Source organism: Oryza glaberrima, chromosome 9 (assembly GCF_000147395.1).
Source record: "Oryza glaberrima chromosome 9, OglaRS2, whole genome shotgun sequence".
In the NCBI taxonomy this organism is placed as follows: domain Eukaryota; kingdom Viridiplantae; phylum Streptophyta; class Magnoliopsida; order Poales; family Poaceae; genus Oryza; species Oryza glaberrima.
The window spans coordinates 16,683,646-16,705,780 of record NC_068334.1 but is presented as its reverse complement, the minus strand read 5'-3'; the positions used below and the strand labels follow the sequence as shown (position 1 = coordinate 16,705,780).

At 44.3% G+C, this 22,135-nt stretch overlaps 5 protein-coding genes across 5 annotated transcripts; 3 read left to right on the top strand and 2 right to left on the bottom strand.

Annotated features, from left to right (window-relative positions):
* Window positions 1–4,074: 4,074 nt before the first annotated feature.
* On the top strand, window positions 4,075–6,744 carry LOC127784090 (purine permease 3-like). The gene is made up of 2 exons (XM_052311278.1): window positions 4,075–4,954; window positions 6,261–6,744. The coding sequence occupies exons 1-2, from the start codon at window positions 4,133–4,135 to the stop codon at window positions 6,606–6,608; spliced, it is 1,170 nt and encodes a 389-aa protein (XP_052167238.1). The 5' UTR covers window positions 4,075–4,132; the 3' UTR covers window positions 6,609–6,744.
* Window positions 6,635–8,481, bottom strand: LOC127784091 (glutathione transferase GST 23-like). Its single transcript, XM_052311279.1, has 2 exons — window positions 7,695–8,481; window positions 6,635–7,204 (listed from the first exon to the last, which is right to left on the bottom strand). The coding sequence occupies exons 1-2, from the start codon at window positions 8,013–8,015 to the stop codon at window positions 6,854–6,856; spliced, it is 672 nt and encodes a 223-aa protein (XP_052167239.1). The 5' UTR covers window positions 8,016–8,481; the 3' UTR covers window positions 6,635–6,853.
* Window positions 8,482–8,629: 148 nt separating this feature from the next.
* Window positions 8,630–12,575, bottom strand: LOC127784089 (phosphoribosylaminoimidazole-succinocarboxamide synthase, chloroplastic). The gene is made up of 12 exons (XM_052311277.1): window positions 12,153–12,575; window positions 11,950–12,051; window positions 11,484–11,613; window positions 11,174–11,266; window positions 11,013–11,101; window positions 10,495–10,575; window positions 10,257–10,346; window positions 9,691–9,780; window positions 9,536–9,586; window positions 9,292–9,338; window positions 9,085–9,142; window positions 8,630–9,012 (listed from the first exon to the last, which is right to left on the bottom strand). The coding sequence occupies exons 1-12, from the start codon at window positions 12,474–12,476 to the stop codon at window positions 8,956–8,958; spliced, it is 1,212 nt and encodes a 403-aa protein (XP_052167237.1). The 5' UTR covers window positions 12,477–12,575; the 3' UTR covers window positions 8,630–8,955.
* Window positions 12,576–14,894: 2,319 nt separating this feature from the next.
* On the top strand, window positions 14,895–18,804 carry LOC127784087 (serine/threonine-protein kinase PEPKR2-like). The gene is made up of 3 exons (XM_052311275.1): window positions 14,895–15,867; window positions 17,435–17,731; window positions 17,822–18,804. Exons 1-3 carry the CDS (start codon window positions 15,117–15,119, stop codon window positions 18,133–18,135), a joined length of 1,362 nt encoding a protein of 453 aa, XP_052167235.1. The 5' UTR covers window positions 14,895–15,116; the 3' UTR covers window positions 18,136–18,804.
* A 1,024-nt stretch (window positions 18,805–19,828) lies between these two features.
* Window positions 19,829–21,621, top strand: LOC127784088 (uncharacterized). Its single transcript, XM_052311276.1, has 2 exons — window positions 19,829–20,941; window positions 21,037–21,621. Exons 1-2 carry the CDS (start codon window positions 19,985–19,987, stop codon window positions 21,421–21,423), a joined length of 1,344 nt encoding a protein of 447 aa, XP_052167236.1. The 5' UTR covers window positions 19,829–19,984; the 3' UTR covers window positions 21,424–21,621.
* The last annotated feature ends 514 nt before the right edge of the window (window positions 21,622–22,135 follow it).

Sequence of the window (22,135 nt, the reverse complement as noted above, 5' to 3'; positions counted from 1 at the left end):
GGTGGGACTCGGGGGGCTAATCCCGATTAGAATATAGGTAGTTGCCACTGACCACGACGACGGTTTTTATCTCTCATGTTTTACTTGTTTTTTTTTTGTTAGGGCAGGAAAACCAATAAAATTATTTTCTTCCTAATTGTATCGGTATTAACCGATAAAATCAACTACCATGAACAAGATAATTGACGCATACACTTTCAATAGGAAAAGAAGCAGAGGTGAGTGTCATGATCAGTGCAGAAGCAGAGCACCACTTCTTATCCCTGACACTACAGCACCTGCAGTTGCTGGGCCTGGGCGTATCCGGCGATCAGTTCAGTTTCCTCAAGGATAACGCTTGACTTGCAGATTGACGCACGTTATGTCACACGGGTTTCTCTTGTCCTCTTCTTGCCGTTTTCTTCCCTGGACGGCTGGACCTGCTCGTTCTCGGTGTGTGCGAACATGACGCCACCAAAACCAAACTCTATATACACCGTACCTATGAGCTGTAGAGATGCATCTCAGATATCACGGGGAATGGACCAACTTCTTGTTAAATCGCGATCCTAAATCGAAATTAAAAGTTCTACTCCATACTAATCACAATCATAGAATTATATGTATAAAAAATCGTAAATTCTACATATATATACTCCCTCCATTTCTAAATATATGACACCGTTGACTTTTTTAAATAGGTTTAACCGTCCATCTTATTAAAAAAACTTAAGTAATTCCTATCATTTGATTCATTATTAAATATACATATATGTATATATATAGTTTTATATATTTCATAAAAGTTTTTGAACAAGACGAACAGTCAAATATGTACTAAAAAGTCAACTGTGTCAAATATTTAGAAACGGAGGGAGTATGATGATACAATTAGAAACCTTAATTAGGATAGTAAAATCAAATTATAGGATCGAGATATTGACAACCAATTAGACTTGTGGGGAGGGACTGTATACTCCTACTTCCTCCGGGTTGATAATACTTGTCGTTTTGGACAAGGGCACGGTCTTAAAAAAACAACTTTGACCATTATTTTCTATCATAATATGTAAAATAGTATTAACAAATATATGATCTTATTAAAATACTTTTTAAGATTAATCTGTACATGTGGTCACCATATTTGAAAGACAAATATTTTGAAAATGATTCATAATCAAAGATTCTAAAGTTTGACCTCACCCGTGTCCAAAACGACAAGTATTATCAGCCCGGAGGGAGTACTTTATTGAGCCTTTGCTTTTTTGAGTTTTTAGGGGTGTATTTCGGAGAGAGCTACGGCTCGGACGTCCGATATCCCACCAAATATCCCATCAAATATCGAACGCCCAGCCAAGCTCTGAGCGTATGTACATGTGCATATTGCTACACTTCATTTTTCACTCCACAATCATGAGGAATCTTCCCATCTGAGGTCTCATGTCAAAAAAAAAATTGGTTGGTCAAATGTTCCTAGTTGACCATTAAGTGAAACATCAAATTATATATGGTGAAACAAAAAAAATCAGCAATTGAAACATTTAAAAATTTTATGAAACATGATAAAGATACACGTTGAAACATGTTGCTACCACATATGAAACAACTAGTGTTAACGAATTGAAGCATATGTTTTTTATCAAAATATATTCATGTGATATCTTGTAAAGATTTAATTACAACGAATACAATGGTGTGATCAGATCATAGATTGGATAATTAGTTTATGAGAAAAATCATTTTAAAGCTCACAAAAATGCATACATGCATGCATGTATGAGGTGGAGAGAGATGGGAGGGTAGTGGCAAGTATTTCCGTGAATTTTATGAAACACAATAAAAACAGATGCTGAAACATGTTGCTATAACGTATGAAACATAAAGTATTAATGGTTTGAAACATATGTTTTTCTTTAATCAGAATATAATCATGTGATATCTTGTTATAAATATTTAATTCCAATGAATATAACGGTGCAATCGGCTTTTAGATCGGATAAGTAGTCTAGGAGAAAAAATATTTTGAAAATTGACACGTGCATATGCATGGTTGAAATTAGCAGTTAGTTGATTGCAGATACTCCAACGTGGGAAGCATCGGCGTGGTGTCCGATTTTCCTGTCTTGTTCGGACGGCCGATTACAGGCATTCTCCGTTCTCCGTGTATTTCATGACGATTGACTAAATCCCGATACTCAATGTTGGATTTACATATAATTAATTCCACTATCACATAATAAGTAAAATATCTGATATGGCACTTAAGTTAAGGGAAAGTCATGTTGTCACTTAAGGGCATATTCAATGGTAGAGACAACTATCGTCTTTTAGACAATACAAGATTATTTAGATATCGTGTCTTTTTAATAGTTGAGACGATAAAGACTCTAACCATTAACTTAAAAAATATTCCTTATATTACTATTCTTTCCTTCTTTTTACCCTCATACAACCATGTTTCCATATTACAGAGGCTAAGAGTCGTTGTTAAGCCATTTGTTACCTATAGCAACGATGTTTTATCTCTCTTCTTTCTCTTTCTTCCATGTCAGCAATTATTCCTAATTAGTACTGGTAAGAGACCGCTATTAACGACCATTGTGTGCATGTACATGCTTATTCTTTGCATGTAATGTATATGGGTATGAAAAATTATAGAAATTCGATAACATAGATAATTATGAGAGATATCACTATCACAACATGCAAGTTTAAATTCAACCTAAACAAGTTGAAGAAAAATAAGAAATCTGATTACTTGTACTATTCAGGGTGTTTTTTTTGTGGGGATAAAAGAAAGGGTGTAATTTGTTATTTTTCTCATTATGTGATCAAACTTGAAGTTGATATTTTGCATGGTGATAGATGACTAATGTACCAATGTTGTCATTTTTTTTTCAGATTTATTATAACTATTTAATTAGTATTTAAGACTTGATTACAAAACAAACGATTGGACATACACTTCCAAACATGAAGATTAAGTGTGGGCGCGCAAAACAAGAAAGACATTAGCGCATGATTGAGTAAGTTTTAATCATTATAAACTTGAAATTTTGATTTATTTGATATTATAAAGAAACTTCTATATAGAAAGCTTTCGTACAAAATACATCGTTTAGCAGTTTGAAGAATGTGCTAATGAAAACATGAAATATATATTTTATCTCGGTTTTTCTTAACACGTTTTTCAAACAGCTAAACAATACTCTTTATATTATTAGTATATTTTGTGTGAAAACTTTCTATATAGAAGTTGCTAAACAACCTATAGGTTCTCTTTAGTATCCTTCTCTTCGAGGAGCTCTACTTTTAGACATCACCATTGGGATAGCTCTCAAATGCATGGGTCTCAATCGAATCTCTTGTGCCAAGCAATCTCTCGGGCACCGAGATGGTAGAACGATTTGTGCCAAGCCATTAATTGGGCCTTGACAATGAGAAAAGGCACATTCGCGCTACGAGCCTAGCTAGGTGCAACTGGACCTGGTCACCTGGGCGCGCGTTAGTGTTCTCGACATGGGCTGTTGCGGTGGTGGTGGTGGCAGTGTACCATCACCGAGAGGTGACCGAGCGGACGTCGCCGGAAGCTGACAACCTCAGCTGTCAGGTTCGTGAGTCGTGACAACCTCAGCTGCCGAAATCATTTTTGCACGGGACGTACACGGTACACAGCACGGTGCACCCGTATGCCATATAAACCGGAAGTGGATTTTTGTCCCTCAAGGGGATATCCTCTTGTTTCTGTGCATGTCGTTCACAAAGGTATAAAAAATAAAAAAAAATTGTCAAGATAGATCCATATATGATATATCTTTTCGCAAATATGCGAGTTAAAATTTGACTTATACAATTCGAAAAAAAAAACAAATTTGACCATGAATTACGTATTCTATTCATAGTTAAATTTGTTATTTTTTATATACTTGTATAAATTGAATTTGAATTTACATGTTTGTAAAGTAACATATCACATAGGAATATTGATCTATCATACTAATTTTTTTTAAAAAAATTTAATAACTTTTAAAATGACATGTATAAATGAGGGATATCCCCAGGGAATGAATTGAGTTTTCCATATAAACCGCCGTGTCGCCGTGCACACTCATCATCCTCGCAATATCTCATTCTCGGGCTCACTTTGTTGATCATGGAGGTGGAAGCGGCGACGACGCAGCGACAGCCATGCAAGAACGCGATCACCACCAAGCAGCAGCAGCAGCAGCAGCAGCTGAGCACCGGTAGACTGTTCAGGAGCCCGCTCCTCGTCGTCAACTTCGTCCTCATGGTGGTCGGCTCGGCGTGCGGGCCGCTCCTCCTCCGCGCCTACTTCCTCCGCGGCGGCAACCGCAAGTGGCTCTCCAGCCTTCTCCAGACCGCCGGCTGGCCGCTGCTGCTCGCGCCGCTCTGCTTCTCGTACTCCTCACGCCGCCGCCGGCGCGAGGTTGAGGACGACGGCGCTGGCGCTGGCGCGGCGGCCACGCCGCTGTTCCTCATGACGCCACGCCTCCTGGTGGCGTCCGCCGTCGTCGGGCTCATGACCGGCGTCGACGACCTCCTCTACGCCTACGGCCTGGCCTACCTCCCGGTGTCCACCTCCTCCATCCTCATCTCCACGCAGCTGGCCTTCACGGCGGCGTTCGCGCTGCTGCTCGTGCGCCAGCGGTTCACGGCGTTCTCGGTGAACGCCGTCGTGCTGCTCAGCGTCGGCGCGGCGATGCTGGGGATGAACGCCGGCGGGGACCGGCCGGCGGGGGTGTCGCGCGCGCAGTACTGCGCCGGGTTCGCCATGACGCTCGCCGCCGCGGCGCTGTACGGGCTCGTGCTCCCCGTCATGGAGCTCAGCCAGGCGCACCACGCCGCCGCGCGCGGCGCCGTCACGTACACGCTCGTCATGGAGATGCAGCTCGTCATCGGCTTCGTCGCCACGGCCTTCAGCGCCGTCGGCATGCTCGTCAACAACGATTTCCACGTAAGATTTCAACCTCTACTCTCACAGTTCTTCACAGCACACTGATCTTAGCCGTATTGCACCATCCAAAAACTCAACACATTTTTCATATACTCCCTCTATTCTATAATATAAGACATGCACACATTTCAAAATTCAACTTAAAAACAGTTGACCAACAATTATTATAATATAAATTAATTTTTTAACTAAAATTAATATTATTGGATTGACATTTAAATTTACTTTAAGATGGTTAAAATTTTGTTGTATATGAGAAATTATAAGTCAAAGATTAGTTTTGAACACTGTGCCAAGTTTGATCATGCCTTATATTATGGGATGGAACAGATATTAGCTGTGTTCTGATAGAGTTCTTAGCAATGACGTCTACCCTTTTCTCAGAGTTCTGAACTGTATACTAGTACTTATTAGGCTGACATGGTAATGCACAGGAGTGGAGTTACCTTTTGTCATGCTAAGTGATCTGATCAGTGGACTGCTAGTGAAAGGCAATCTACAGGCTACTGAGATATTATAAACTATTTAACCCCACTCAGAAATGAATGTAACTATGCCAATAGATCAGAGCACGTTCCAAGCTTTTTTGAAAAGAAATTTAAGTATATCAGAGCACGCTTCTGAAAGATTGGCACACAATGACATAATCAAATCTTAATAGACAATAAAAAAAGAGAGTGAATTGTATTTTGTACCTCCTTTTTCTTATCAAAGTTTTACTTTGATCCCCTTGTTTATTCTTTTCATTTTGGACCCTCTTTTTCTTTCTTTTTGGATCAAATTTGGCCTTTGTACTTACACTGAAGCCCAGCAGCAGCAAGTCGTACTTGTGGGCTATATAGGATAGGTAGTGGTAGATCGGTGCAAGCCAATCATTGAGCAAGTTGTTCATGTTTGCAATAAGATGTAACTCTTTCTCGAACAAGGAAAGCTAGTTGTGTTGACGAGTCTGTCTACCGTTAGACCTAACAAATTCAAAGTCTATATAGCCCAAGAATATTCTTCACAACAGAAACAAGAGGAAAATTAATTGAATATCCATATTTCCAGCTATCTCATAGAAAACAAAATACATGCTATCATGAAGGTGTTTTTAATTCTAGAAAAAAAAAGGCTAATTAGTGACTTCTTCATTTCTAACACTTCAATTAAATTTTGTTGTGCAACCGGTTGAAATTAATAAATATACTAAAGGGAACTAGAGGCCTAGCTTATGTTTAGTAAATTCTTGATCAAGCTCTTTTGGAGACATTAGATCATATATGCAGTAGTATTTCTGATTAAGCTGGAAAGCAACCAAACGCAGGCAATCCCAGGAGAAGCCCATGAATTCGGTCTGGGCCAAGCGGGCTACTACCTGCTCCTGGCCGGATCGGCCGCCATGTACCAGTGCTTCTTCCTCGGCACGATCGGCGCCATCTTCTACGGCTCGGCGCTGCTCGCCGGCGTCATCATGACCGTGCTCATCCCGGTCACCGAGGTGCTCGCCGTCATGTTCTTCCACGAGCCATTCAACGGCACAAAGGGCGTCGCGCTCGCTCTCTCGCTATGGGGCTTCGTCTCCTACTTCTACGGCGAGGTCCGGGCGGCCAAGGCGGCGCATCGCCGCCGCCACTCCGACGAGCCCCCAAAACCGGACCATTTGGACCCTTAATTAGAATGATCAGATCACTACAAAAGTACAAAACTGTACTGTATTTTTCCTCTTGAGGAAATAATTAAGTAGGCAATATTGTACACTGGATAACATATCATAGAGCATTAAGTTTGTCTCTCTAAGACGGATCATGCTTCGAGCATCTACTACTTCTGCACAATGTGCTTGTGACGAACTTATTGTTTAACCATGGACCATGGAGATGAAACGTACTAGCTGGGGAGCTGAAGTGACCGTGCTCTCTACGCCGAGAGGATCTGCTCACGGCGAGCCTTGTTGAGCGCGACGAGCTTGTCCCTCGGCGGCAGGACCGCCTTCACGGCGTCGACGGCGAGGACCCGGTCGAACCAGGCCTTCATCAGGGGCAGCGCCTCGTCGGTGACGACTTCGACGCCGCAGGCCTCCTCGATGACCGGCAGCCAGTAGGCGAACCACCCGGTGACGATGTCAAGGTAGCCGAAGGCGTCGCCGCCGAAGAACTTCTTCCCCTCCAGGGCCGTCTCCAGCGTCTTCAGGCACTGCTGGGCCTCGTGCACCAGCTTTCTCTGCTCCTCTCCGGTCGTCATGAAGATCGGGTACAGAGCAGCGTTGCACTATAACAACATCCAATGCAACGTAAAGGAACGTGGATTTTCATTTCTCGAGGGAATATCCTCTTGTTTGTATATCATCTATATAGTTATTAAAAAAATTAACAACATAGATTAATACTATAAAATATATCACTCCACATACATGCTATACAAAATTCAATAAATTCAACTTCTACAACTTGTAACAAAAAAAACAAATTAAACTGAAAATAGTTATCGTACATTCGCAGCTATATTTGTTATTTTTGTTACAACTTGTAGAAGTTAAATTTAAACTTACATGTTTGTAGAGTGATATATTTTATATTAATCTATGTTGCCAAATTTTTTTATGACTATTTACATGTCATGTAAAAAACGAGGGGAGGGGATATCCCCGAGTGATGAAATCACTTTTCCAATGCAAAGCCAATCAATCTAACTAAGAGGTCAAGAAAAAAAAGAGATTGGATTTGGATTTGAGTCATCAGTAGAGAAAGTTGGATTATACCTTCTCTTCAGCGAACCTGGCCCAGAACCTCGCCTGAGCACGGTCGAAGGGGTCGGAGGGCATGATGGGGTAGCCGTGCTTCCAGGCCTCGTCGATGTACTCGACGATGACGGTGGACTCGGCGAGAGGCTTGCCGTCGTGGACCAGCACGGGCACCTTCTTGGTCACCGGGCTGTGCCGGAGCAGCGCCTCGCTCTTGTTGGCGAGGTCCTCGTCGACGTACTCGTAGTCGACGCCCTTGAGCCGGAGCGCCCACTCCACACGGATCGCCATGGGGCTCGCCCACATGCCGAACACCTTCACTCCCTTGTCTGCTGCCATGGCTGGAACTCGCTGCTGATGCACTTGCAGCTGCTGATCCCCTCTTTGGGATTAAAAAGGCTTGGGAAGTCAAGTCAACGTTGCTTGGGAGTACTCTACATTTTAAGCGGCTGATTCTTCTTCCCTTTCCTCTATCGATATATCGATCAGTGACACTGACAAGAGAGACTTTCTAAAATGAATGGTCCATCTGTACGGATTTTGTGGGAGTTTGACAAAATGGAGAAAATATTGCCCGGTGCTAGTAATAACAAACGACTTGGCATCATTAGAAATTGTTTGTTTCTAAACTGAAGTGTTCTGAAGTATAGGATCACACTTTCACTAGAGGCGGAGCAAACTTGAACTCAGCCTCTTCGATATTATGTTTGTTACACAGAAATAGGGCGAGAATACTCTACCATAATATCATTATCATTACCATAATATCATTATTATTATGGTCACTAGTATGCGGGTCTCACCATCCCTCCTATTATCCCACACATTAATATCTACTCCCTCCGTCCCAAAATGTAAGTATTTTTAGCTATGAATCTGGACGTGCTAGATTCATAGCTAAAAATGCTTATATTTTAGAACGGAGGGAGTATAATGGTAGTGTCATCATGATAGACGATGTGAACCCCAGAAAATGTTACATCACAGGGTGAAAAAAATATTAGCACGCAATCATGCATACCGTGTATGGCGCTCTCTCACTCACTGACCCTCACAACAGGGAAACTATTAAGGGCAGAGAGTATTGCCAGGCGATTCTGGCTATAGTTGTTTCCAACCATATTACATCTCGGAGCACACGCATACTTTGAATGATAGACGGCATGAACGTACGCTGATATTATTATTAGTAATGCCGGTACCAGAAGTCCAGAAGTGCACCTCTTATTCTCATCAGCAAGCAAGTTTTTGTTCTGGAAATCCTCTTCCTTATCCACAATCAAAGGTTCTGCAAGGCTTGTGCAACATTCCTTGATATTCTTTCGTGAATCGGCTCCTGCATTTAACAAAAATGTTTTAAGTATATGGTTGTCAGTTACAGCAAATTCACCAAACTGTCGTCACATACCTGAGTTTTGGGGATCTCGAACTTTGTGTTTGTAATTGTCTCAAACAGGAAAATGTACCTGTGGTGGATATTTAAGCAAACTATAATTCAACCAATATGATATCATGTTTGTACGAGATTCATGTACATAGAGAAGCACATAAAGTTGTTGGTTGAACATGTTCTGAAATGAGAAGTACTAGAACAAACTCAGAGAAATAGACATACCGCCAAGCTAGTTCACAAACTAGTTCTTCTGGAGCTTCAGGCAGAGCCTGAGTATTTTAAAGTAATAGATAAACATGAAATGAGTTTTCACAAAAACAAAGAGCCTTCAAAAGACAAACAAACATGCAGTCAATGGACATGGAATTTATACGTGGACCTATTCATGGACATCTCATATTTCACTAATTATCAACATTTGCTTACTATGGAAAATGCTTAAGTGGTTTAAGGAAAAATGGTATACCGCATCTTCGTATGGATTGCAATTGTTCTTGAACCAGAGTCTTAAGAACTCCTGGTGAAAATAAAATCACATCTTCAGCAATTCCATTGTAAATTAAAAGCATAATAAGTTTAAGGCATAACGCTGCCACATGTATAGTTTCAGGAGCAGTCTACCTTGTCAACATTTTCAGGCTCAAGACCAGAACTGAATCTCTCTTTGTAAGAATCAGCAATCCAATATCTGCTGGAGTCAGGAGTGTGTACCTGCTTGTCAAAAAGAGGAAATTTGGAATTCTGTTAGAAATCATCATTAAATATATTAGAAATTATCAAAGAGATTAAGACATGCAACATTTTTTAAAAAAAATAAAAAAAATCCTAGAAACTATATTTCTGGGAATGGGAACCGGTTGGCGAAATGGTAACTCAAACCCTTAGAACAAGCCCCAGCACAAAAATCCCTTGGCTTGGTTTTTGTGCAAAAATCACTTACCAAATATGAAAACAAAACATGTACTTATGTAAGGGTAGTTCCAACACAATAACACACTAAAGTGATGTCATGACGAGCATGTTACGTTTATAGAGAGAAACAGTGAGCACAGCTAGCACAAGTTGCTAGTCAGGCATAGTTATCTAAGGTTGGATCAGCCATGCTCTTTCTGTTTCCTGAGACCGACAGGCATAAAATTTGAAGGCAGAACATATCACAAGGATAAAATCATGTAAGAAGATGTAACCTCATCAATCAACATGATTGTCCCATCAGCTGTTTTTCCAAACTCATACTTTGTGTCAACTAGAATCAGTCCATTCTCTAAGGCCACTTCCTGCAGAGATTTAAATAAAAAGGCATATCAAGGCTAAATTTGAGATGTTCCAGGTCCAATGTTAACATTGCCAGTGACATTGCTATAGAAGATTATTAGGCATGCAACTGACACCTTACAAGAACCAGAAGATATGAGAATTAATCACCTGCCCATATGCAAATAAGCTTAAGGCTTTGCTTCTTGCTTCATCAAAATCTTCCTTTGACATTAGTCCTGAATTGATAATCTGCAGAATGCAATGTCATGACCTCTTTGGAGGCGATGAATAAATACGGCAGCATTTACATGCTGAAGAATAAACACCAAGGAGGCAAAAAATGCAACTAAAATAGCTCATAAAAAGGAAAATGAGATCCATGAATCATTCAAGGACTTCTAGATTACTGCCAACTGTGATAATTAGACTTATAAGCAAAGGAGAAACTTCAATAACTGACTAAAGACAGTACGGTAACTTTTGTGACTCCAGAATGACAGGCTTCAACTAGTGCCATCGTTAATTTTCCACCTTTCTCCAATACTCCAATGTAATTCCAATGTTAGACTACCAAGAGCATCTGTTTATCCCCTTCCCTATATAAGCTAGTGTCTATTTTGAGGGGAATCATTATGGAGTTAGACTGTTAAGATTATGTTGACATAAAAGTGAAGGAGAGTAAAGACCTCTTCAGGAGTGACAGGAACATCATGATCTGCAGCTTTAGTTGTTGGTGTAAGTATATTTGCAGATAGCTTCTGATTCTTTACCATTCCTGCATATAAGAGGCCACTCACTGTAAGTAAAGAAAAAAAATCCAATTTGGATGTTTGTTGGTTCAGCATACCATCACGTAGAACATTTCCACAATAGTTCCTCGCACCCTTGTTATAAACAGTCCACAAAGATGTATCAGTGCTTCCAGTAACATATCCCCTCACTGAAAAAAAAGCATGAAAATAAAGCTAATTGATCAACACAGATAACAGTTCTCCATAAGATTTTTTTTTAAAAAAAAAAAAGGATGATAGACAAGATTCATAAGAATCACGAAAACAAAGAACTAATTGATCAACACAGCCAACAAAATTCTGAGGGATATGATTGCAAAGCAGTAGGAGAAATAATCAGTAAATGCAGCAAGCGTTAGGTCTCACCAACAAATTCAACTGGAAAAACTGAGCACCTTTTTGCAATTGTCACATTCTTATCAGGAGAAGAAACTACTGCATTTGGAGTGATATGACGGGTCCTATCGAACCACCAAAGGCTTGTTTCGTTGAGCACCTATATTCAACCAGATGAAAGCACATCAAAATGATCGACCATGCAAGCGATAATCGCTAGTTCCAACATACATTCTGCTTGTACAATCAACAGGGGAATAAACAGCTAGATTAACAATTGACAAAATTCCAGGCATGACTAAGAACAGACCCTTCTCATATTCTCAGTTGATTATTACTTGCAAACCATTACTGGCAAATACTGCAGTTGCATGAAACAACAACAAGGGCTAAAAATCCAGGCAGTGCAGCCTATCACCAAAATATCATCGACATGGAAACTGAACAAACGCTTGTCAACATTGGCACTGAATAACGACAGATAAGGAGTATATACCTGCCCCTTGAAAGGGATGGAAGCCAGGACGCGATCGAACGCGCTCTGCCGGTCGGTGGTGACCAGCACCAGATGCTCCCCGCTCTCGTACACGTCCCTCACCTTCACCCAGAAACGCAATCGGTCACTCCCTAGTCCAATCGGAGAATCAGTGGGGCAACACAGGCCAATGGTTTTTTTTTTTTTTTTTTTTTTTTGCTCACCTTGCCCTTGGCCGCGAGCCGGAGCCCGGGGACGGCGAGGTGGAGGCTGGTCTCGCCGAGGCAGTTCGCCATGGCGCCGCGAGCGGCGAGGAGGACGGCGTCGCGGTGGCCCGGGTCGGCGGCGAGGAGGGATGGGGAGGCGCCACTCCCGGTCCCGGCGGCCGCCGCCGTTGCGGCGAGGGGCGGAGGGCGGCGAGACGAGGAAGCGGACATGGAGAGGTGGTGGGGGAAGCGAGCGGAGGGCGGGGAAGAGGAGGAGGCCGGCAGCGAGGCCTTGGGAAGCCCCCGGAGGCGGAGGGCGGACGGCGGCGCGGAGGGAGACATGGGGGAAGAGAACGGCGAGAGGTTTGGGGGTTTTTGCGGCGGGTGTTCCCCTTTTGGCTTGCGGCTTTGGCGGCGGCGGCAGTGCGGCGCGAGGTTTGGGCCGAACTGCCAAAGTAGTACTCCTATATGATATATACTCCCTCCGTCCCATAAAAACCAACCGACTACCTACAGAATATACGAATCAGATGTACATATACATATGTTAGATTCATAGTACTCATCTAGTTTTAGATTCGCTTTTTATGTAACAGAGGGAGTAGGAAATGAATCGAATGATATACAATGGAAAACATTTAGAAAATGAAAATCCATGAAAGGCATACCTGAAAATTCTCTAAATTTATGAAGAAAATAATAACAATATAGGCAAGGAATACATTCATATTTGCTTTGTTCAGAGGCTGGATACTGCAGCTGGACTGCAGCAGCTTGAACAGTGTTTCTATTATTGATTTGCAGAGCAACGGCTACGGCTGCGATGCAGCGCTGCCGAACACAACCATTAAATCTCAATTTCAAACTCAACTTTATTTGATAGGACAAAAATATAAAATTAACACTATTCACCCAAATTTTATATTTTGTTTACTTCCAAATAAAATTTAGTTTAAAGTTTAGAGTAAGAATGTATTTTCGTGCCAACATCTATATTTAACATTTTCTTTTAATTTATAAAACTTTTAGAACCGGTTTTCATTGGTTTTCCTTTTATCACATATGTCCCTAAGTATCTATACTTATCTATGTACTAGTTAGGTGTCCGTGTTTTACAGTAAGAATTTAACCACCTTTTTACATAATTTAGCTCTAGCCTCTGTTTGAATTATTACCTAAATCTAAATACTAGATATTATATAACATTAATTCTTTAAACTAGACAAATCATCCCCTTACTAAATCCAGTGCGTTTTGATCTTACATGGCAATTCAATCAGCCAAAAAACAATAGGCCCCACCCATAAGTGATTCCCCTCCCCCCTCTTCCTCCGCTCTCTTCGTCGCTCTTCGCCTCCTGCTGCATCCCAGCTCGCCCAGCGCTGCCGCCTCTAGGACCGAGTTTCCAAATATACGTTCATCTGTGCCATAACAGGCAAATTTGGGAAGGGAGAGACAAGTGCTCGCACCCGGCATGCAACGACGGCGAGGAGGGCTCACTCGCCTCCACTCCTCTTCAATCTTCCCCTTTTCCACCAGATTGATTTCGGCAGGCGAAACAGGTTTTAGTAAGGCGAGTCAGCCGCCGCCACTTATCTTCCCCTCTTCCATCAGATCAAACTCGAGAGACAGTAGAGACTCTGACGAGGTGACTTATGCATGAGACAGGAAGATAGGCTCAAGGTGCTCACCAAGTGTGGCTACTTCCACGGTTCCAGGAGACCGAGCTCGAGCTCAAGCAGCTACACTATGCTCATGGAAGCAACGATGGTATCTAGAAGACGGCGATGGCGGTGAATCTGGAGCTCGAACTTAAGCTTCACATCATCGTGCTCACTCCTCTTGCTAGTTTCCTCAACATCCGTCATGCTGCCTGAGGGACTGCTTGGTTATCGCCCGCTACCAAACGTTGTCCGTCCGACTCCCTTTGCTCCATTTCGTGCTTGCGGCTGAGGCCCCCCTCGATGTCGTCTTCGTTGCGATGTTGCCTACTAGGGTCAAGCTGGCGAGGGGATAAATATAGGAAAAGCACTGGCAATCGGGTCCCACGGATTTTTTTTTCCAACTAGACTGTCACGTGTGTGCCACCTAGAACCAAAACCGATTTAGATTGAGTGAAGGGGATAATTTATCTGGGCTGAAGAGTTTAGGATTTAAAATTTCTGGTTTTGTAGCTTAGGAGGGTGATCCGGTCAAACATAATAGTTTAAAGGGTAATTCTAACTTTTTCCTTATTAGATTCGCATAAAAAGATACTTTTGTATACTTATACTTTTATTATGTTACATAATTGATATATTAGAAAAACAAACGTCAATTAATTAACGTTTTAGGTAACAGAACTAAATATGTCCAATATTTTGAAATGGAGTGAAATAGAGGAAGTAGTATTATTCGACCCCGAAATTTAGCTCAGGAAAACCGTGGAGCGAACACGTGGCAACTGGCAACAAAATAATCACCAATCACCACACGCGAATGGGAGCTAGATTTCGTTAGGAAAAATCTCAACCCACCCACCCCCCAACGAAATCCCCCATCGAAACCCCGTCGACCGCAGGCCGCAACCCGCGACGCGGACGGCCTGGAAACGTCGCGCCACCAGCCCACCCAAGGTCGCGTGATTTCACCGCACACCCACCAGGGCCACCACCCGACACAATTACTAACGCCGACCTGCTTCCACACCCCCCGTGCTCTCCAAGAAGAGACGCGACGCGAACGCACGCGACACGAGTCCAACAAAGGCAGGGCCACCACCCCACCACCACCGCCCCCGTCCTCCTCCTCCTCATCTCCTCTCCGCTCCCCAACGCTTTGGCTTTCTTTCCTCCCTTTCCTCCCTCGAGCCCCTCCCCTCCCCCGCCCCAATCCACCGCCACCAACCCTCCCCTCCCCTCCCCTCCCGATCCGCATCCCCATGACCCGCAAGCGGCGCAAGCACGCCGCCTGATCGCCCGGTGGGTGGGGGGGTGGGAGTCCATGGAGTCGTCGCTGCCGCGGAAGCGCAAGGGCGCGCGCTCCGCGTGCTCCCTCGTCGGATCCTCCCACGAGCCCACCACCGTCGCCCGCAAGCGCGCCTGCCGCGAGCCCAAGCCTCGCCCGGAGAAGAAGAAGAAGGATCCCTCCTCCGATGACGCCTCCGGCCGGGGCGGAGGCGGGGGCGTGGTCCAGACGGCGCCCCCCGCGAGCGGCCGGGCCGCGCCGGAGAGCCCCAGCAGGGGGCTGAAGCGGAAGCTGGGGTGCATCGAGTCCGCCACCCGGATGGGGCGGAAGAAGCGGCTCGAGAGCGAGTACGAGCTCGGCGCCGAGATCGGCCAGGGCAAGTTCGGCTCCGTCCGGATCTGCCGCGCCAAGGTTGGCGGCGAGGAGTTCGCCTGCAAGGCGCTCCCCAAGAACGGGGAGGAGACCGTCCACCGGGAGGTGGAGATCATGCAGCACCTCTCGGGCCACCCCGGCATCGTCACGCTCAAGGCCGTCTTCGAGGATGCCGACAAGTTCTACCTCGTCATGGAGCTCTGCGGCGGCGGCCGCCTGCTCGACGAGATGGCGAGGGAGGGCAAGTTCTCCGAGCAGCGCGCCGCCATTGTGATCAAAGATCTAATGTCCGTGGTCAAGTACTGCCACGAGATGGGCGTCGTTCACAGGGACATTAAGCCGGAGAATATACTGCTCACCAAGGCAGGAAAGATAAAGCTCGCAGATTTTGGACTTGCTGCACGAGTTGCCGACGGTAATTTTTTTTTCTTCATCTTAGATTGATAGTGTTAGTGACACTGATACTGAATTTGAGGCTCTACAATGTTGAGATGCGCTCTTTGAGGATAATCTTATGCTGGGATGCCTCGAGTTGTCTAAGTTATGAGGAAACAAAAAATGTGCCTGTACCAAAATGCATTTTTTGTTGTCATCAGAAACAAAAGTTACCCAAAGGTAGTTGAAGATCAACTGGAATTCTAGCATTGAATTATAGATTAAAAGATGGTATCACAAAGTTAGCATGGACAACGTTTTAGTTAATCTGCATCTAACATGTAATATTTTGTTGTGTTATTGTGATTTAGAGGTGGGTGCCAGGTTTCCACCACAATTCCAACTTATTAAATCTTGACCACTACTCTTTTACCATGATCACTAGTATTTTTGCAGGTTTCTCATATCTACTGGCCATGCATATCAGCTAAATGTGATGTTAATATGTTGGGAGTTGTCATACCCTTATGAGTTTAAGAGTTTAAGCAAGCATTGTTAGCCTGGATCTTCTTGGTTTGATCATGTAACAAATAAATTAGGCTAACTCAAGTTTACAAAGTTATGAGGTCCCTCATTTCTGGAGTCCTGTTTAACTTGTCATTGGCGACTGATTCAGTGTTCTGTGTGGTACCCCACAAGAAGAAATATGTTCTTTCGGGATACAAACGAGTGCAAGCTGTGTGTTTTGGAGTCTTGAGTTGGTAGCAGTGTCCGTTCACATGTCATCTCCATTTGATAGGTATGCTAAAAGAATTAAAATTGGTGAGTCATACTTGCTATTGGGTTTTTGCTTGAGAGTGTCATAGCTAATTAGTTTTAATAGTTTGCATGGATTTAAAAGTTCAAAACATGTGCTAATGGAAATAGTCCTTGAAATTGTGTGCCAATTCTTAAGGAATTGGCCGGTCTGAGGTTCAATGTAGTGTCCTTGGGCATTTATGACTTTAGTGATCAGCCGGTGTACACACTAAACAGAGTTAAAGAGCTAAGTGCACTACTTGGTCTGGTTATCTAATTCATAATCATGAATAATTAAATTTTCCTTCATGATATGAGCTACCTTACCTTCTCCTGTTAAGTTGGCAGTGGTTAATTCTTTGATAGTAGTCCTGTTTAATCTGGTGCTGTTTACTGATTTAATGTTTCACATAGTGGAGCAAGTTCTCATAGGAAATATCTAGAAGTGAGTGCAAGTTGTATCTTTTATGTCATGAATTGACATCAATTGCTAAGAGAAGTGAAGCTTTATTTGATCTCTGTTGCAAGATCAGTCATACTTTTTTTTTAAGCTAACTCTGCTGTATCTTTGGTTCTAGGCCTGTAATAGTCCAAATCCACCTCTAATCTGTATTTCGATTAGATGCGCTGTTGATTTACTTGGACTCTATTCTTTCAATCATGCTTATATGTTAGTTGAATTTTGATTTTTACACTTCCTTTCCAAACAACACAAAAGTTTTGTGAATGCACTCAGCTTAGTCTGGCCTAGTAGATTAGACAATTTTCATTTTTTGCGTGAGCTGATATTTTTGGTCTTAATTGAGCAGGTCAAAAATTGTCTGGCATTGCTGGTAGCCCAGCTTATGTGGCGCCTGAGGTTTTGTCTGGATGCTACTCTGAGAAAGTAGACGTATGGGGAGCTGGTGTGCTACTCCATGTACTGCTGCATGGTTCCCTTCCATTTCAAGGGGGTTCACTAGATGCTGTCTTTGAGGCTATAAAGACAGTTGAACTTGATTTCCACAGTGGACCATGGGAATCAATATCATCTCTTGCACGGGATCTTATTAGTCGAATGTTGAACCGAGATGTACCATCCAGAATTACTGCTGACGAAGTTCTTAGTAAGTGCAAGCAGTTTCTCATCTTGCATTGCAGTTTTATTGGATTTTGCGTTTACATTGTCATTATTTAATAATAATGCTATTTTTCAGGTCACCCGTGGGTCGTGTTCTACACAGAGTGCCCTTTGAAGGCTGTAACTGCTAATTTGAGTATTACTAACAATATCGTAGCACCCAGAATTACATGGGACAGAATTAGGTTACATTGCGAGTCAATATCTTCAGATTCATCAAGTCAGAGATCAGCAGATCAGGATGAATGTGGTATAGTTGATGCACTGACAGCAGCAATAACGAATGTTAGGATATCAGAGCCAAAAAGGAGTCGGCTGTGTAACCCAGCCATTCCCATACAGCAGGAATGCTCTTCAAACTTGAAGAGCAACCTCTGTACGGCATTCTGACCCGACCTGATGTACAGCTCCTGATTGGAATGGTGCATATTTTTCTCGCAGAGGTTGGTCTGATGCCAGTTAAAAGGCTCCATCAGGTGGTGTCTCTGAGCTGAGGATAATAACCTGGGTTTCTGTCAAATCAAATAAGCGTTTGACATGGGTATGATGTAGTTTTTATCTGGTGATGCTGATAAACCGGCCATTAGAAGGCCGGTTCTGTAAATTTTGTAAATATCATGATCCCCTTAGCTCCTGGGTTGCTAATCTATGCGTACGTAGCAAATTGTTTCAATTAATGTTGATAAAATATCGTGTGCCATTTCCCTGTGCATGATTCATCTTGTTTCTTTCCAGTCTATTGAGACTAATTTTGTTGGCAGAGGTTTTCAACCTCATATCACAAAATTCACTTCTCTAAACTTTTAACGTACTTCATCATGGATCTATATGCCCTTGTTGTAATGAAGGTATAATTTGCTAGAAAGGGAGTTTTAAAGTATTTCATCATGGATCTATGCCATTGTTCTAGAATAAAGGTATAATTAACTAGAAAAGGGACTATCTTAAGCTGATACACATCACCAACATGACATCTGGTGCATCTGTGACATGCTAGATGCTACCACCTGACCTTTGGCCATCCCTAGCTGCACCGACGCTTCGCCATGTTTTCTGTGGCTTTTAGTGCCGGCGCCTTTGACGTCCTGCCCAAAAGCTCTCGACTTTGTAGCTGGCCGGCCACTAACCCCGCAAGCTAAACGCCAGCACAAAGACTTCCATCTTAAATAGTTTCCAGTTCTTTTGAAGTTATCTGGACAGCTAAAGTGTCCACTTATTTTACAAAATGTGAGTAATTTCGCCAGCTTTTGGAACTTGATACTTTAATTTACAGCATGCAAAAGGGTACACGAGTAAAAACTACTCCATATATTCGTTACCAGACTGTCACTGTTTCATGTCATTTAATTGGAGCCTTCGAGGGTAGTCGAGTCAGTCACTTGCCTCCTAAGGAAATTTACGGTACTCCTCTGAAAACGTACGTCGTGCTGAACTATAGTGTGTCCGGCTATTCTCATTGCCGGCCAAGCCTTTTTCTTCTACTCTTTTTGGCATGGAACTCAATACGTGCCAAAGATAATCCATGACTAAAAATGATTTCAGTCAAGAAAAAACATAGTATCTCTTTTCATGTTCATGTCCCTACCCTGTTAACCTCTCTATATATTTTCCTATCAGCTCAACTGTTCAAGTTGGTGCATGCATACAGCACAATGCTTTGAAATGTATGCTTAGTTTAATACTCCTACGTGATTGATGTGCTCATTAATTGTACTAGATAGAATCAGACCATATATGGCTCACTGCCTCACCCTAGCTTAGTACTTGCAACTTTGCTTTGCTCCTACTCAGTGTTCACGGATAACCCGGTGTGACTTTTCATCAACTAGACCAAACTCTTTCGTAATTCAGATTCCCTATGCGCATTTCTTACATGTAGAGTGTCTTCTCCATTTCGTACCATGCATGGTCAACTCGATCCCTCTGAACATTTTTTGCGGCTGCAGCCACACATCATCACCCTGGATGGCTGCATATCATAGCGACATAGCGTGCATGCAAATTTATATATCACAGAAAAGATCAAAACAACACATCCTATGGCTCGTCGTCGTAACTCCAATTCACGTCTCTACTTACACGTAAATTGTACATGATATATGTCAAGTGTCAACGTCTGATTTGGCCTCCGTAGATTGCAGAATCACTGCAGTGAGATCTGTGTATCAATCTATACATACGGCGTGCCCATTTGCACGAGACAATGAGCGTCGTCGTGTGAAATTATAGCTCGACAGCCATGAAGAAGAGCAGAGAAGGTAACCTGAAGCATGTCAAGGGCTCGCTCTGCCTCGTCCCGCCTCTACTTCTCGCGGTGTTCTTCTACCTGCAGTTCCAGACGCTGGGCCTCTTCTCCCCGATCTTCCGGTGCGGTGGCCAGTCCGCCGGCGGCGGCGGCGGCGACGACTACGTCGACCGACTGCGAGCCTCGGCCACGTTCCTCCCGCTGAAGGACACGCGGGAGTGGGCCGAGACGTGGTTCATCAGCACGCTCGACGACACGTCGGAGCCGGAGGGCGAGGCCAAGAACATCGTCTTCCCGTCCGCGGCCTCCGCCGGCCGCCTCCTCTGCATGTCGGCGCCGTCACGCCGCGATGGCACCAGGAACGCCTACGCGCTCGCGTGGCGCGACGCGCTCCCGGACGGCGCGGAGCTCAGGCCGGGCCTCGCGTACGTGTCCGAGACGGCGTACGACCACAGCAACCTGTGGCACGGCATCTCGGCGCTCATCCCGTTCGCGTCGTGGCACGCGAGGAGCGGGTGCAGGGCGAGGCCCGCGAGGTGGGCGCTGTTCCACCACGGCGAGGTGAGGCTCGGGATGAGCCCGTGGCTGACGTCGCTGGCCGAGGCGACCACCGGCGTGGGCATGGTCGTCGAGACGTTCAACGCGTCCGACGTCCCCGTGTGCTTCGAGGAGGCGGTGGTGTTCAGGCGGAACATGGCCGGGATGACCCGGGAGCGGCTTCTCGCGGCGTTCGACTTCATGCGGTGCAAGGCCAGGGCGCAGTGCGGCGTGGTGGCGGACGTCTTCGACCCCGACTCCGCCGCCGTGCGCGTCACCATCCTGTTCCGCACGGGCGCGCGGGCGTTCAAGGACGAGGCCGCAGTCACGCGCGTCTTCAAGAGCGAGTGCGCGCGCGTCGCCGGCTGCGCGCTCACCACGGCGCGCTCCGACAACCTGACCTTCTGCGACCAGGTACGTACCCCCAGCTCGCTCCATGCATATGCACGCATGGACGAACGAGCAGTGTAATGTAACACGCGTGTTTTCTCTCCGTTTTTTTCTCGCAGGTGAAGTTGATGAGCGGGACGGACGTGCTGATCTCGTCGCACGGGGCGCAGATGACGAATCTGGTGTTCATGGACAGGAACAGCAGCATCATGGAGTTCTACCCCAAGGGGTGGCGAGAGAGGGCGGGAGGCGGGCAGTTCGTGTACCGGTGGGGCGCGGACAGGTCGGGGATGCGGCACGAGGGCTCGTGGTGGGATCCCCACGGCGAGCCGTGCCCCGGATCGCCGGACATCCTCAGCTGCTACAAGAACCGCCAGATCGGCCACGACGAGGCCTACTTCGCGCAGTGGGCGGCCAGGGTGTTCGCGGCGGCCAAGGAGCGCAAGGCCGGCGGCTCGCCGGCGTCCACGCGGCGACGAGAAGCGCCGACGTGCCAGTGCAGCTAACTGAAGTATGATCAGTTAATGATCAAGTTGCATTGGGTCGTGATTCGTGAAGCTTTACGTGCACGCTGGTGGCATGCAGGGAGCCAGGGATGATAATTCAATGGTCTGATTAATATTGTGTTATACCTTATATATACTTGTATCTGAATAAGCAACCTGAAAAATGCAACTGTAACTCTTGATCCGAGCATTTTTTTAGGTGGACAAAAGATAATTGCTCTATTTTCATTTTTCTTTAATTTTATAAAGATAGCGAAACAGTTCGAGCTCATGTGAGTATGAAGCATAGAGATCATAAGCATCATCTTCACACTTACACCATTCATGGTGACAAATCAACATTTTCATCATCATAAGCATGTAAGATCATTAAAAGTTTTCCATTTCACCTCCCATTTGCATAAATCTAATTCGGAAAGAATAAATCTATACTCGTTGCACTTATAAATCTATACTCGTTGCACTTACTATATCATTTATGCCTATCACGAGTTCACGACTAATCGATTAGTTTTGACTCTATATATTTGTACAGCTTTACTCACATAATATGAATCGCTTTAGTTTATTCGGTACCTAATGTTAAATTAACAATTTCTTCACTGCTAAGACAATTTAGTCAGTGACTTTGTTTGTAATGCTCTCTTCATGTGCCTTGACTACTGATCAGAACTGCAGTCACTAATCCAGCAATTGTTTGTGAATATAGTAC

Coding starts and splice junctions, on each gene's coding strand:
- LOC127784089 (XM_052311277.1), bottom strand. CDS start 12,476: ATGTCTCCCTCCGCGCCGCCGTCCGCCCTCCGCCTCCGGGGGCTTCCC. Junction 11,102..11,173: donor TGGAAATGTTCTACGTGATG/GTATGCTGAACC, acceptor TCTTATATGCAG/GAATGGTAAAGAATCAGAAG. Junction 9,013..9,084: donor TCGAGATCCCCAAAACTCAG/GTATGTGACGAC, acceptor TGTTAAATGCAG/GAGCCGATTCACGAAAGAAT.
- LOC127784088 (XM_052311276.1), top strand. CDS start 19,985: ATGAAGAAGAGCAGAGAAGGTAACCTGAAGCATGTCAAGGGCTCGCTC. Junction 20,942..21,036: donor ACCTGACCTTCTGCGACCAG/GTACGTACCCCC, acceptor TTTTTCTCGCAG/GTGAAGTTGATGAGCGGGAC.
- LOC127784090 (XM_052311278.1), top strand. CDS start 4,133: ATGGAGGTGGAAGCGGCGACGACGCAGCGACAGCCATGCAAGAACGCG. Junction 4,955..6,260: donor TCGTCAACAACGATTTCCAC/GTAAGATTTCAA, acceptor AACCAAACGCAG/GCAATCCCAGGAGAAGCCCA.
- LOC127784087 (XM_052311275.1), top strand. CDS start 15,117: ATGGAGTCGTCGCTGCCGCGGAAGCGCAAGGGCGCGCGCTCCGCGTGC. Junction 15,868..17,434: donor TGCTGCACGAGTTGCCGACG/GTAATTTTTTTT, acceptor TTAATTGAGCAG/GTCAAAAATTGTCTGGCATT. Junction 17,732..17,821: donor TACTGCTGACGAAGTTCTTA/GTAAGTGCAAGC, acceptor GCTATTTTTCAG/GTCACCCGTGGGTCGTGTTC.
- LOC127784091 (XM_052311279.1), bottom strand. CDS start 8,015: ATGGCAGCAGACAAGGGAGTGAAGGTGTTCGGCATGTGGGCGAGCCCC. Junction 7,205..7,694: donor CCAGGTTCGCTGAAGAGAAG/GTATAATCCAAC, acceptor ATGTTGTTATAG/TGCAACGCTGCTCTGTACCC.